Source organism: Rhinoderma darwinii, chromosome 6 (genome assembly GCF_050947455.1).
Source record: "Rhinoderma darwinii isolate aRhiDar2 chromosome 6, aRhiDar2.hap1, whole genome shotgun sequence".
NCBI classification, from domain to species: Eukaryota; Metazoa; Chordata; class Amphibia; order Anura; family Rhinodermatidae; genus Rhinoderma; species Rhinoderma darwinii.
In genome coordinates this window covers 50,962,326-50,976,007 of record NC_134692.1, presented here as the reverse complement: position 1 = coordinate 50,976,007, position 13,682 = coordinate 50,962,326, and the positions used below count along the sequence as shown (strand labels likewise).

At 38.2% G+C, this 13,682-nt stretch overlaps 1 protein-coding gene across 2 annotated transcripts in view; it reads right to left on the bottom strand.

Moving 5' to 3' along the window:
• Positions 1–13,682, bottom strand: part of LOC142655484 (voltage-gated delayed rectifier potassium channel KCNH8-like) — a 421,759-nt gene that overhangs the window by 50,074 nt on the left and 358,003 nt on the right. For both annotated transcript variants that reach the window (XM_075829713.1, XM_075829714.1), the window contains exons 9-11: positions 10,331–10,530; positions 8,772–9,021; positions 7,319–7,533 (exon numbers count right to left, since the gene is read on the bottom strand). In XM_075829713.1, the coding sequence (XP_075685828.1) occupies positions 7,319–7,533; positions 8,772–9,021; positions 10,331–10,530 (665 nt within the window). The remainder of the gene's footprint in view (positions 1–7,318; positions 7,534–8,771; positions 9,022–10,330; positions 10,531–13,682) is intronic.

Sequence of the window (13,682 nt, the reverse complement as noted above, 5' to 3'; positions counted from 1 at the left end):
ATGAAAAACATCAAGGACAGACTGACATTCTGCAGGAAGTACAGAGATTGGACTGCAAAGGACTGGGGTAAAGGTATTTTCTCTGATGAAGCCCCCTTCAGACTGTTTGGGACATTTGGAAGAATGATTGTCCGGAGAAGGAAAGGTGAGCGCTATCATGAGTCTTGTGTCATGCCAACAGTAAAGAATCCTGGGACCATTCATATGTTTGGTTGCTTTTCATCCAAGGGAGTGGGCTCACTCACAATTTTGCCTAAGAACACTCCCATGAATAAAGAATGGTATCTATATATCCTCCAAGAGCACTTTCTCCCAACGATCCAGGAGCAATTTGGTGATGAACAATGCTTTTTCCAGCATGATGGACTACCATGTCACAAGGCAAAAGTGATAACCAAGTGGCTTGGTGAACAAAACATTGAAATGTTGGGTCCATGGCCAGGAAAATCCCCAGATCTCAAGCCCTTTGGTCAATCCTCAAAAAGCGGGTGGACAAAAAAAAACCACAGTTATTGTGATAAACTCCAAGCACTGATTAGGCAAGAATGGGTTGCCATCAGTCAGGATTCGGCCCAGAAGCTAACATCCAGGATGCCAGGGCGAATTGCAGAAGTCTTGAAACAGAAGGGTCAACACTGTAAATATTGAGTCTTTGCATAAACTTGATGTATTTGTCAAAAAATGTTTAAAAACGTATGAAATGCTTATAATTGTACTTCAGTATACAATAGAAACATCTGACTAAAAGATCTAAAAACACTGAAGCAGCAAACTTTGTGAAAACCCAAATTTGTGTCAGTCTCAAAACTTTTGGCCCATACTGTTCTGAAAATAACGTATTTAGTAAAGGAGTCGATCTATTGTTCCCTAATTGTAAGATAAATATGTTTATATAGAAATGTTCTTGCTGAGGAGGATACATCTTTAAACTGATATTGAGTTATATAGTTTTATAAAGAAGTATTGTGTTATACATAACCAATCATGGTGGCCCCATATATTATAATAATCAGCAGAGCCAACTTATGTGGTGTGTCACCAGGATTCACAAACAGAATGCTTTGGCACCCTTATAACCCCTCTACAGTCTTGATTTGAGGTTATTTATTGCATCAGTTGATTTGTCACTAAATAGGGACTAATCGTATCTGTACAATTACCTTCCTCACATAGCTCCCTGCTGGCTCTACTCGAACAATTCTCTGAGCAGAGTCATTCTGTATCGAGCAATTACTTCCCTGCCAGCCCTTTATGCTTCATTCTGGCAGTGGATCCATATCTTTGTGTAAGGCGCTAACTCTGAGAATACATCTGCTTGATTATAAAGGGAAGTAACTGGTGTGGCCGCGACGGCTGATTGCGGTCTCCCAGCAGACTCCTGCTCATGCCCAGCTGGGCACAGGGAAACTTGCAATGCCAAATAACTGTCTAATGATTACTTCCTTGCAAGTCAATATATCACAGGCAGCTCATTCTCATATTTTTTCAATGGACCAGATCTTTTCAGCAACCATCAGACCTTTCTAATGAGCCAGTAAGAGTTCATGAACAGTAGTACATAATGAATATGCAAAAAATCAAATCATTATAAAACCGGATTTACCATTTATGACTATCTTAAGGAGATTATGTCATCGAGACAGACCTTAGTAAAGGTCCATTTACACGGGCTGATCGGCTAAGCATTCATAAGAACTCTCGTTCCTGATCATTGGCCTGTATAAACTTAGCAGTTATCAGCCGACAAACAAGCAACCGCTTGTTTGTCGGCTGATCGCAGCTTTTATGCTGCCTAAAAAAATAATCGTTGTCGGCAGCACGGTCCTTTTTACAGAGGGAGATGGCATTAACAATCCGAACAGAGCCTTAGGAGTAATATGGTTAATAGTAATGCCTCATGCTCACAGGATCTGAAACACATGCATTCCAAATACAACACCTACAGAATTCTATAAGTGCATACTGTACTATCAGAAAACAAATCATGGCATGTTTCAACACACTAGAAGCATTGGGGAGAATACGGTGTCCCACAGAGACACCAAGCAGCGCATGAAGTGCCTACGTCTCCATTATGCGGAACCATATTGAATCCGTTTTCCGTCATACAGGGTCCATGCACGCGGTTTTGCCATGTGCATGGACCCTTTTAGCTTTGACCACTAACCATAGATTGCTAGAATTATCTTCAGGTCTATGACCACCTTTACAGACTTCTTCTCTAATAATACGTACACAAATCTATACACAAATCATATGCGAGTACAAAGAATTACAAATATGTAATCAAAATGAAATAACTACCCATCTAAATAGTCATGTTAATTATCTGGGCAAACACCTATTCATTTGTAACTAAATCTCAACAGTGGCACCTGCAAAGCTTCACATACCCTCTCTTATTTGTTCAAGGAGCTTTATTCAGTTAATTAAGTAGACGAAGAGGAAACCCAGCACAGCAGGTTTTATTTATAGCGTTTTCTCCCAGTGGGATTTCACCAACAGAGGCTGCCGCTCAGTGTAGCTATGAATAGATCTGAGAGCCTATTTTTAGGATCTGTAGACATTTCTGTGAGGCTGAAAACCCCCGTCCTCTGAGGGATTATTAATTCAAGTTTATGCTCTGTGTTCCGTGCTATCTATATGCTGCACACAGCGTCAACTGAAATCAATCGCAGAACAGTATAAAATATAGACTTCAGTGCAATGTAATGTGGAAATTCCAATTAGGCCTTAGTGCTAATGTAAATTAATGCAAAATAAGTTGTGCAAGTTTTTTACATGAAAGGTTACACTTACTGACTATGGGACTTGTATCATTCCATGTAAATGGGTTGTGCATCTTTGATACACTGGTGAAATGTTATTTTTACTACTGCTACATTTACATGTCCTTGTGATAAAAATGGAACATTTGTCATATGCAATGACTGTACAGCTAACAGCCCCGAAAAATGTTAATAGAGTTTTTCACTTTGGACAAACCCGTTTTGTTAGATGGATTCCCTAACAATAAGGGTATGTTCACACGCTTAGCAAAAACACGTCTGAAAATACGGAGCTATTTTCAAGAGAAAACAGCTCCTGATTTTCAGCCGTTTTTTAAGCAAACTCGTGTTTTTCGCTGCGTTTTTTTACGGGCGTTTTTGGAGCTATTTTTCTATAGAGTCAATGAAAAACGGCTCCAAAAATGGCTCAAAAAGTGACATGCATTTCTTTTTACGGGGCGTTTTTTTACGCACCGTTTTTTCAAAATGGCCGCGTAAAAGAACGCCCCGTCAGACCAGAACGCTGTTTTTCCCATTGAAATCAATGAGCAGATGTTTGGAGGCGTTCTGCTTCCGACTTTCCAGACGTTTTTTGGTAGTTTACGGCCCGAAAAATGGCCGAAAATAAGCCATGATTACATACCCTTAGGGTGTCCTACTCCTAGTTTTCCTAGCTATCAGCTGTAATCTGTGGAGGAACCTGGAAACAAGTTTTCAATTTGCAAGCAGTGCCACTACAGTGAAAATTGAGCATTACATAGTCCTTAAAGGGATTGGTCACTTTAAGAAAAATATTAGTGAACTCTAAACAGTAGTTTTGGTAAACTTACTATTTGACTTTATTTACACCCATTTTCCTGGGGTCATAAGCCACGGCCCCTTGTTATGACAAATGTATCTTATTTATCCTTACATACAGTAATATGGTCAAGGAGCATGTGACTAGACACGTCTCTCTGCATCCTTTATTATAATGCAGTGCGTCATGGAGACAAGCGCAGAAGTGTTCTACAATAAAGGATGCAGAGTGACGTGTCTAGTTAGATGCTCCTCCATCCTCGGCCACATTATGGATGAGAGTCCCAGCTGTAAGGGCAGATACAGCTGTCATAACATGGGGCGTGGGTTTTGGCGCCGGGAAAATGGTGCTGAACTGCAAATAAAGTCAAATAGTAACTTTACCAAAAATACGGTTTAAAATGCATTGCTGATATTTTTCTTAAAGGGAACAACCCCTTTAATGTAATCAATGGGCTGTCCACGTACAACATGAATGTGTTGGGTGCTCCAGAGCAAGAGTTCTTTGTAGCCACTTTCCACTCTCGCTAATAGATGAGGGTCCTATCCAGGGACCCCCTCTGTTAACTCAGAATTCCCTAACAGAATATTTAAAAATGGGTTTTCTAAACTAAGTGCCCTGAATAACAATCCTCTTATAATATTCTGTTCGTTATTATCTCATTAACATACAAGGTATATCAGTGAACTGCTCTGTGCTGACAATAAAAGCTACATTTGAAGGCTTTTAGCCTTATTAAAGGAACACTTAACATAGAAAACTTGCAAAAAAATTTAGAAGATATCTGAGAAATTCCTCCGTTAAGCTACAGCTTTCCTTTTACTCTATTTGGCCTCATATTGCAAATAAAATTGAGTAATATATAAAGAATTCTTATATATGTATTCCAGGAGATCAAATGCCAATCCCACTTCTCCTCAAAATAGTGTCTAGCGGTAAGACACCTGGCTGCAGCAGGAGCCTCCCCCATCTGCAGTAGGATACAAAGATTGTTAAGCTTCACCCCATCCCTAAGCCATTCATTTGCCAAAAATTGAAGCGATCAGCAGGAAATTAACCACTGTGTTGTCTACAGGATTTCTACAAAACTGTTTTAGGAACATGCAGAAAATACTGAGGAATGACAAACATTGTGAGAAACTTTATCTCTTGTTTGTTTCTCATTAATTTTTAAAATATTGTAGTTTCTATGTTGGTGTACTCAGCACCGATGGCAACAGATATTTTATGGATGAAGAATTGATCCAAGCATAGTGAGTCTAAAGCTGGTCACAGAGGGGGGTAAGATATCTCACTGACACCTATGCTCCTTGAGACATCTTTTAATTCTTCTGTGATTCTACTGCCATCAACACAGCACGGGTATGAGCCTCTCCTTTTCTATGAAATAAGCTAAGGTTTGTTTTTGCTTTTTTTTAATCTTTGAACAATTCGTTTGTGTGAAATTTGGAGCCTCAGGCAGTCTGAAACTGTTTAAAGCCCGAATTCACAGTTCAAAACACATTCTGTGAAAGGAAAAATATATCTTTCTGATTACTGTATTTCTCTGACAAAACTAAACGTGTAGGGCCAGAGGTTATTTATACTATTAAAGGGGTTTTCCGGTTTCATGTAAATACAAATTAACCATTGTATAATAAGCAATGTCTGCAACTTATATGTGGTGAGGAATTAAAACCCATTTGCAAGATGTGTGCTTACTGTCAGTGAATAGACACATTCATTGATAACATGCAGAGGCTGAAAACCTGTTCTGATCATGTCCTGCTCACACAACTGCACAGCTCATTACAGTGTATCAGAGCTTTTCGTTCTAATGACAGGGCCACCTCAGGCAGTACAGATGGTACTGTAGTCAGGTTCCCAGGCTAAATAGTCCAAAAAAGGGGTATACATGAGCTTGTGGACTGCACCCACCTTACATGGAGCCCCAGTGTTATTGAATGGGCTCCATTTAATAGGCAACAATTTGTAAACATAAGGCCCATTAATTTTACATGCCCCAGATAAGTTTTGTCCCGCTCCCAAATATATGTTATGGGCTTGAAAGGGAGCATAAAAACAACTGCATTATGATCATATTATCCCCCTTCAAATCTCCCACTAAATGTATATTATGGCTTACAAGATGGGATATAGAAGATGTAGGACATAACCATTTGACTGTATAGGGCCCTGATATTTCAAATGGCAGCCCTGTTAATGAGCCATGCATCCGGGTGAATGTCAGCTTATCAGGATGGGTTTCAGCCTATGAATGTAAGCAAAGAATTTTTCAATTTACTGACAGCAAACAGAAAATTAGAAAATGGTAAGGAATTGAAACACAAAGTATAATATAACATTGCAGAACTACTTTGAAAACCCCAGTAAGGAAGTTATCTGCCATGCATCATAGTTTCTCCAAATCACTACAATTTTCCTGACTAAATAAATTTACTTAACATTTCATACTCAAGTGATAGTCTTATATTGTGCTAAACCTATTGTAGTTGTTTATGTAGAATATTATGTTAGTATGGATTGCTTTGTTTCCAAAGATAGAGCAGGTCATTCTCTTACTTTACGGTGTTCCCTAAATAAAGGGATGTAAACTATATTCAATGGAGTACATAGAGAAGTGGGGAGACCATAGCAGCCTACTCCTGATCTTTGCTCACGGCACCATATAATCCGCCTTTGTTCACTTTGCTGCCATGGAAAGATTAGAGCGACTCGCAGAGACACGAAACAGCGGCAAACTAAGTGCCTATGGTTCCGAAATACAGAATGGTAGGTGCTCCATATGACACCATGCCGTGTGATTGAGGCCTTACTCTTTTGATTGTAACCTAATTAAGACAGAAAAAATAAAGAATAACTGTCACCAAATATTTTACAATACAAACTGCATACATTATGAAATAGATATCTTAGACCTAATGAGACTGATGTACTAACTTTGAAAATCTATGTCAGAATGGCTGTATATTCCTTTTTGAAAGTTATCTCGCCTGATATTAAAATAAGCATTTTATTAGTTCAGCCAGAGACTAAACTCATGAAATGCTTATTTTAATATCAGGCTGGAAAACTTTGAAAAAATGTTTTACAGCCATGGATTTTCAAAGTAAGTACACCAGCTTCATCAGGTCTAAAAGATCTATCTAATAATGTATGCAGTTTGTATTGTGAAATCTGGTGACAGTTTCTCTTTAATTGAATCACAAACTACTAACGAGCAGACCGCAAACCAGAAGAGGAGGAGAATAGAATAGAAAATGAGCACACGAGCAGGGGAATAATGTTTCTGCAGCTACATAATAGAAGTCTTTGTTATTAATACCCTTACCATGGATTGTTATCATTACATATCTCTAAACGAGTATCATTTTCTGTCTGCGAATGAACCAACTTCCATTGATTTCTCTTTTCTCACTTCTATAATTGCTATATTTCAAAAGTACGAGTTTCAGCATGAAACAGAATGTTCACATTTATGAAATAAACTTCAGGTTTGACCTGATACTAGAATCACAAATGCTTTATATATTCATACATTTTTCATTGAGTTTCATGAACAGTTCACAAATAAACATTGCACAAAGCTGACATGGAAATTTGACTGTGCAGAATTCTGCCTTTTTTTGCCCATTTCCCCATACTCCTTTGTTTTAACATTTTCAAAAAATAATCACTTTAACTGATGTAATGACATATATAATAGCAAATTATTATAACAGCACTACCACATAACAAGATATAAACTTACATCTGCTTCACTGCCTTCCCGAAGATTGTAGGTGAGATCATGCTGGATTTCAGAGATAAATTTGTGAGAATATTCTGGATAGAGCTCTAAGACTTCCCGAAGTCCCTTCAAACTGATATACTGCAGATCACAATAAGTTAAGGCTTTCACATTGGCATTGGTCTTAATCACCCGGTTTTTGTTGAGATTGTCTGAACCAATCAGATCTCCTTTCCCTGGAAGGATCAAAGAGTTAGTTTCACCTTCTCTTTTTAACATCCACCAATGGTAAAATACTAAGGCTTCATTCACATCTGCGTTGGAACTCCATTCATAGGTTCCGTCTGAGCTTTCCATCAGGGGAACCCATGAAACTGAAACAAACGGAAACCATAGGTATCTGTTTGCATCACCATTTATTTCAATGGTGATGAATCCATTGCAAATGGTTTCCATTTGTCACTTTTGTGTACGGGTTCCGTTATTTTGACGGAATCAATACTGTAGTTGACTGCGTTATTCATTCCGTCAAAACAACGGAGGCCATCCATCAGCCATCACTCAGCCATTTGTCACCTATAGACTCTTTTAACGTATTCATTTTGTTTACTGGATGGCAGTGACGGATGCCTCTGATAAGTACCATCTGTCAGCCATTCGTCGGTCATGGACTATGTTAAAAAAAACGTTAATGTATATATTTCTTTACTGGATGGTGCGAGATTGTATTGAACAGGTATCATGACAAATTTTATAACGTAACGCAAGTCAAGAAAAGTTAAGGGTGTACAGTTCTCTGGAGAACACCGGATAGGTCATCAGAATATCAGTGGTGCGGGTCCGACACATGGACCACGCACCGATCAGCTGCTCCGGCTACCTGCGGGCACCGAATGTCATTCTAAGCAGTTGGCTCCGTGCATTGCATAGCAGCCATGCTCACTTGAATAGGAGCAGAGCTGTAGTACTGCAGCTCGGCTGCTATACCGTGGCCGGAGCCATCTGCTGCTTCCAGAAAGGACATCCAGTGCCCGGAGGAAGCCGAAGCAGCTGATTGGTGCAGGGTCTGTGTGTCAGACCCCACCGATCATATACTGATGACCTATCTGGTAGATAGGTCATCAGTTGTTCGGTAGTGGAAAACCACTTCAAGTACACATTAGTAAGCTATAGACTGTCACCAGCCACTGAAATTTTCAATTGAAATGCAGACTATAGACTGTCATAAAAACAGCCTATAGCCTGCTGACAGGCTCCACTGTCCGGTAACTCCCATTAAAAATATATTATGTAATTGCTGTTATCTTAATGCCCTAATATTTTCTGTAAAGTACACCCAACCTCATTATAATCTTTATGGCTACTGTTGTTGTAATTGATATATCTAGAAATTCTAGCATGTTTTCCGGTCTTGTGGATGACCACTATTTGGTGAGAGAAAAGAAGAATGCCTCATTGTCCTATGAAAACCCACCTAAGATGGCAAGAACAGTATTGTCTTTCAGCACCTCCATGGATCCAGAGCAAACAAAATATATGGCTTGTAAAGCATCCCCCTGCCTGATAAGGTATTCTCCTGGGGCGCAAAAAGAGGTTTTAATGCTGAGAGACAGAGAACGCAGACAGCCTCGACTCGCAGACTCGAATATTGGCAGCTGGAGGATCTCCTTGTTAAGATGCATGGCGATATCAGCTCTTAGTTCATCAGGAAAATCCCTAAGAAGCTAAATTCAAAAACAGATAAGGGGAAGGGGGTACAGATGTGAGGTATGTGTTCAATTCCTGCACTGCCAATAATACAAAAACTACACTCAGGAAACAAAGTGAATTTTCCATAAGTCAAATCTACGTATAACACAATGCAGAATATTTATAGTTAAACAGGTGGTAGGGCGACGATAAAATTGTATATTACTAAAACTGTTATATGTATCTTTATATTTTATGCTAAAAAGCTAGAAAGCCCAGAAACAACATGGCAGCAAACCCATTTAAGTATAAGAGAAATGTGACAGGTATTATTATATCTAACACAAGAGTGACTGCCAGTGCAGACTGATCTGCATCACTGTGTAGCGAGAGAATGACAGTGGTTGTTTCTATTGTACTTGGATCTCCACAGATACATCTGGCCTCCGGCAATGGAAGAAGCTATTGTGTCATCTTGAATGCATGCGGTGGAATTACATGACCTCAGTGTGCAAAGCTTTTCTTCTTTTCTGACAATAGGAGTCTTCTGTTAACAAGAATAGGATCTCGGGTAAAACCAAGTCTCCAATGATCTGATCTGACCTCATCTAGATCAGGAGAGACCAGAAGTGACCTGGCCGTTGGGACACATTTCAAAAAGTGATTCTAGCACACATAATTGTGAAACTGTATAAAAGACTTTATGAAGATCAAACAAGTGTCCAACCCCCCAACCAAGATCATGTGAAGAAACAAGACATAAACAAAGTACAGCAAATAGCATCTTTCTATGTTGTCAGCAGATCAAAATATTGCAGCTTATATGTTTTGGCGGCTTCTTTTGATGTATCATTTGTTTGACAGTAGAATAATTACAAGATCATTGTACTTAGATAGCTCTGATCTATGGCGAGGAACAAATTTGGGTGTTTTACTTTGTGGTACTACTGTTTGTTTTAGCTGTTGTTTTATTTTACTTTTATTTCTAGCACAGCTTGTAGTTTAAGTATTTATTATGCCATCTGGCAGTTTTAATAGAGAAACAATGGCACATTTATTTTAGTACATCCATTACCACTTAGATTTATGATTCGTGGATGAGTTTTCACAAAATTTACTTTAGTTAAAGCTATGATACCACACTATATGCAATAAGAATACATTTCTTAAGTTCTCAATAAACTACAGTTATATTATTTAACTGAATTTTTCATGACAGCCGACTCTTCATTGAAATAAAGAAGAGACTGGCAACCACGGTCATTTTATTGCCAAATACATACCTACCACAGCACTACCAATTTTGTTCTAATAAATGGTTCCGATCACATTAATGTCACATACCTCATTTGCATCAATGCCATTGTTGACTGACCATGTGGTCTGGAAACACTCCAGCACTCTCTGCTTGAGCGGCTTGGGCATACGATGCACTCTTATAAAGTCCTTCAAGTCCTTGGTACGGGTATGATAGAGAGATCTTCGAGAGTACATCCTCTGAATGATGGCAGTCACATTACCAAATACAACCGCATGCATGAGGGCTGAACAAAAGATCAAGGTATAAATGATAAAATGTAAAAATGAGAAGTCAACAAGTATCCTTACAGAGACTGTATGAAGATAAAACGAAAACTAGAACTATTATTGTACATGTCATTTTGGTCTTTTCACAGGCTTTTCAAAATAGTTTTCAATGTTATTATTACATTAATATATAATTTAGCCTAATGTACATTATGTGACCATATTATTTATTCACTATTTAACTCAACAGCTATTGTACAGAATTAGGATTTCTATAATAAAAAGTATCTATCTATCTATCTATCTATCTATCTATCTATCTATCTATCTATCTATCTATCTATCTATCTATCTATCTATCTATCTATCTATCTATCTATCTATCTATCTATCTATCTATCTATCTAATAAATTAAAACATGATACTCCAATGGTATTTTGTCAATACCCAATACTCATCTATTACAGAAAATAACTGAATACCATGGATTTGATGTTAAACAATTTAGTTTTAGTCAATAGTTACAATTTTTTTTCAATGCAGCAAGTATATCAGAGGTTGTGTTTCCAGTGATAGGCTGGGTTCACCCTGTGTTTTTGTTGAAACTTCCATGTCTCTTGATGGGAGTCCATCAACCAAAAAAATAAATAAACAATACATGCTAAAAACGCAGCAAAACCACACACTGTGAACCCAGCCCTATACATTTAAAAAAATAAATAAATATCGAGTAGTACTAGTATGGAGTACTAGTACAATGGAGACACCTGTAAGGTCTAAAGAGAGAATTTTGCACTGATCCGCTGGTGGAGCAATTCTCTACTAAAACAACTAGAAATCTGTGCCGAGTAGAATTAGGGCATGTTCACACAGCTTATATTTAGGTGTATTTCAGAGCATAAAACGCTCCTACTACGCTCAGAAATACACGTGAAATACGCATGCAAACAGCTTCCTATTGATTTCCATGGATAATACGCTGTGTAGTTCATTTGAAGCGTATTTTTACTCTGCTAAATTAAAAAGCGCCACGTAAAAATATTCTTCATAAAAAAAGAAGTGACATGTAAATTCTTGAAACATTTTACAAGCCAATTTTTTATTGACCCTATAAAAAATGCTTTGCAAATACGTCTTAAAATGCACTTCAAAATACGCTGAAGAAAGCTTGCAAAAAGCAAAAACTATTTGAAAATTAGCTACAAAAACGTCCGGAGTCAGAGATTGTTTTCTCTTGAAATCAGCCCCGTATTTTTCTGCTTCACACATATGCCATGTGAACATACCCTAACAGCAGAAACCTGAGATGTATCTCAGGTGATGCTTACAAACTTTCTAGTAGAACACAATGTAACCACTTTCACTGTTGTAAAACATTGTGAACGTCTGACATTAAAATAGCGGGAGCTCAAATTGCTGCAGGCTCTAAAGGAACAATTTCTGCATTTACGTTTTATTCAAAAGGGATTCAAGCCCTCTAAATAGCAGATTGGGAATTGAAGTCAGGCTCTAAATTGTTATTCACTGAGGAACGATGAAAATATTCCATGAAATGGAATGGACATTATTGTTGATGGTAAATTGTTCTGAAATTCGAACACTAAATAGATAGTAGCCCTTACAAATTTCTCAGTATTTGCTAATACAGGAGATTCAAAGTATATCACAAAGTAAGGAAAAATAAAAGTGTAAATTCAAAAGAAAATTCTGTAAAAGTGGATAGGAAAATAGGACCTATACCCGGCAAAATTCCACTTCTTCTCTGCTGGATTTCTCTCACAGAGGAGGGTAGGCACAGCAAGTTTTTTCTTTTATTTGCAGTGCTGCAAGAAAACGCGTTACGGGCTCAGACCGTCAGATAAAGACGCTATAACATTCACAAACAATATCTAGGAATTTAAAATAAGGGTGGTATACAGTTCCATGCATTTTCATAAAAATATATACATATTTATTGTTCATCACCAATTATATATACAACAATTACAATTAATATGACTAGTTCATAAGTAGAGGGATAAAGAAAAAAAATGATGACTAATTTGTGAGAAAAATCCAGAAGAGAAGTGGAATTCCAGCGTATCCTTGAGAGGCAATGCCTGAAAGAGGTCCTGCTTTTCTATCCAGTAACATTGTGTTTGCCACCAGACCCAGACGTGGACACGTGGAAGGATCGGCGGGTTGCAGCTCCGGAGAGAGAATACTAATAACGGTTCTTATTTCACCCGTGCATTCACACACAACCAATTAATATTTTATAGTTTATAGTCGTTGTCCCGGATTAGAAAAACATGGCTGGTTTCTTCCATAAACCACGCCACACTTGTCCACAATTTGTGTCTGGTATTGCAGCTCAGCTCTATTTAAGTGAATGGGTCTGAGCTAATATACCACACACAAATTGTGGACAAGTGTGGCGCGGTTTTTGGAAGAAAGCAGCCAAGTTTTACTAATGCTGAAGAACGTCTTTAATAAGGATTACTTTTAGTGCCAACATTTTCCGCTGAGTTGTACACAGAGGGGCAGATTTATTAATGCTGTTTCAGGAACACGTTCTGATGCTCTTAGTGACCCCATAAACTGCCTGCCAATATGTTTCAACAAAAAAACTAAAACATACCCTCCTCCTTCTCGCTCCAGTGTCTCTGCATGAAATCATATGTGAACATCCAACAAGCAGCCACTCACGTCACTCCCTCTCCCTGTTGTATTAGCAGAGATCAGTGTAAGGGAATATTTTTGTTCGGAGGAGCTGTCTGTGGCTTAATGCTCTGTCCGAACAGAGTCCTAGCTAGATGTGTCTGCCCTACTAGTCCAAAGAGTATTTCTTATTTCAGATGACACTTTGGCAATTGGAGATAGTTGGCAAATATGATATAAAGCAATAATAACTAAATTATCAGTAAGAAAAAGAAGATAAACAGGTAACTAGGACACGCACTGAGGAAAATGAGCCATAATAAGTCTGAAGGAAGACTGACCTACATCTTTACTGTGTCACCACTGGCTTCTATTATTGCTACTGACTTTTCATTACAATCTCCAGCCTGACACCAATTGTCTTCCGAAACTCATTCTACAATCTGGTGTTCTACATAGCTGGAAAATGGTGGAAAAATGCTTTTTGATAATAATCAGTAATTCACGCCACATATATCGGTATCCAGT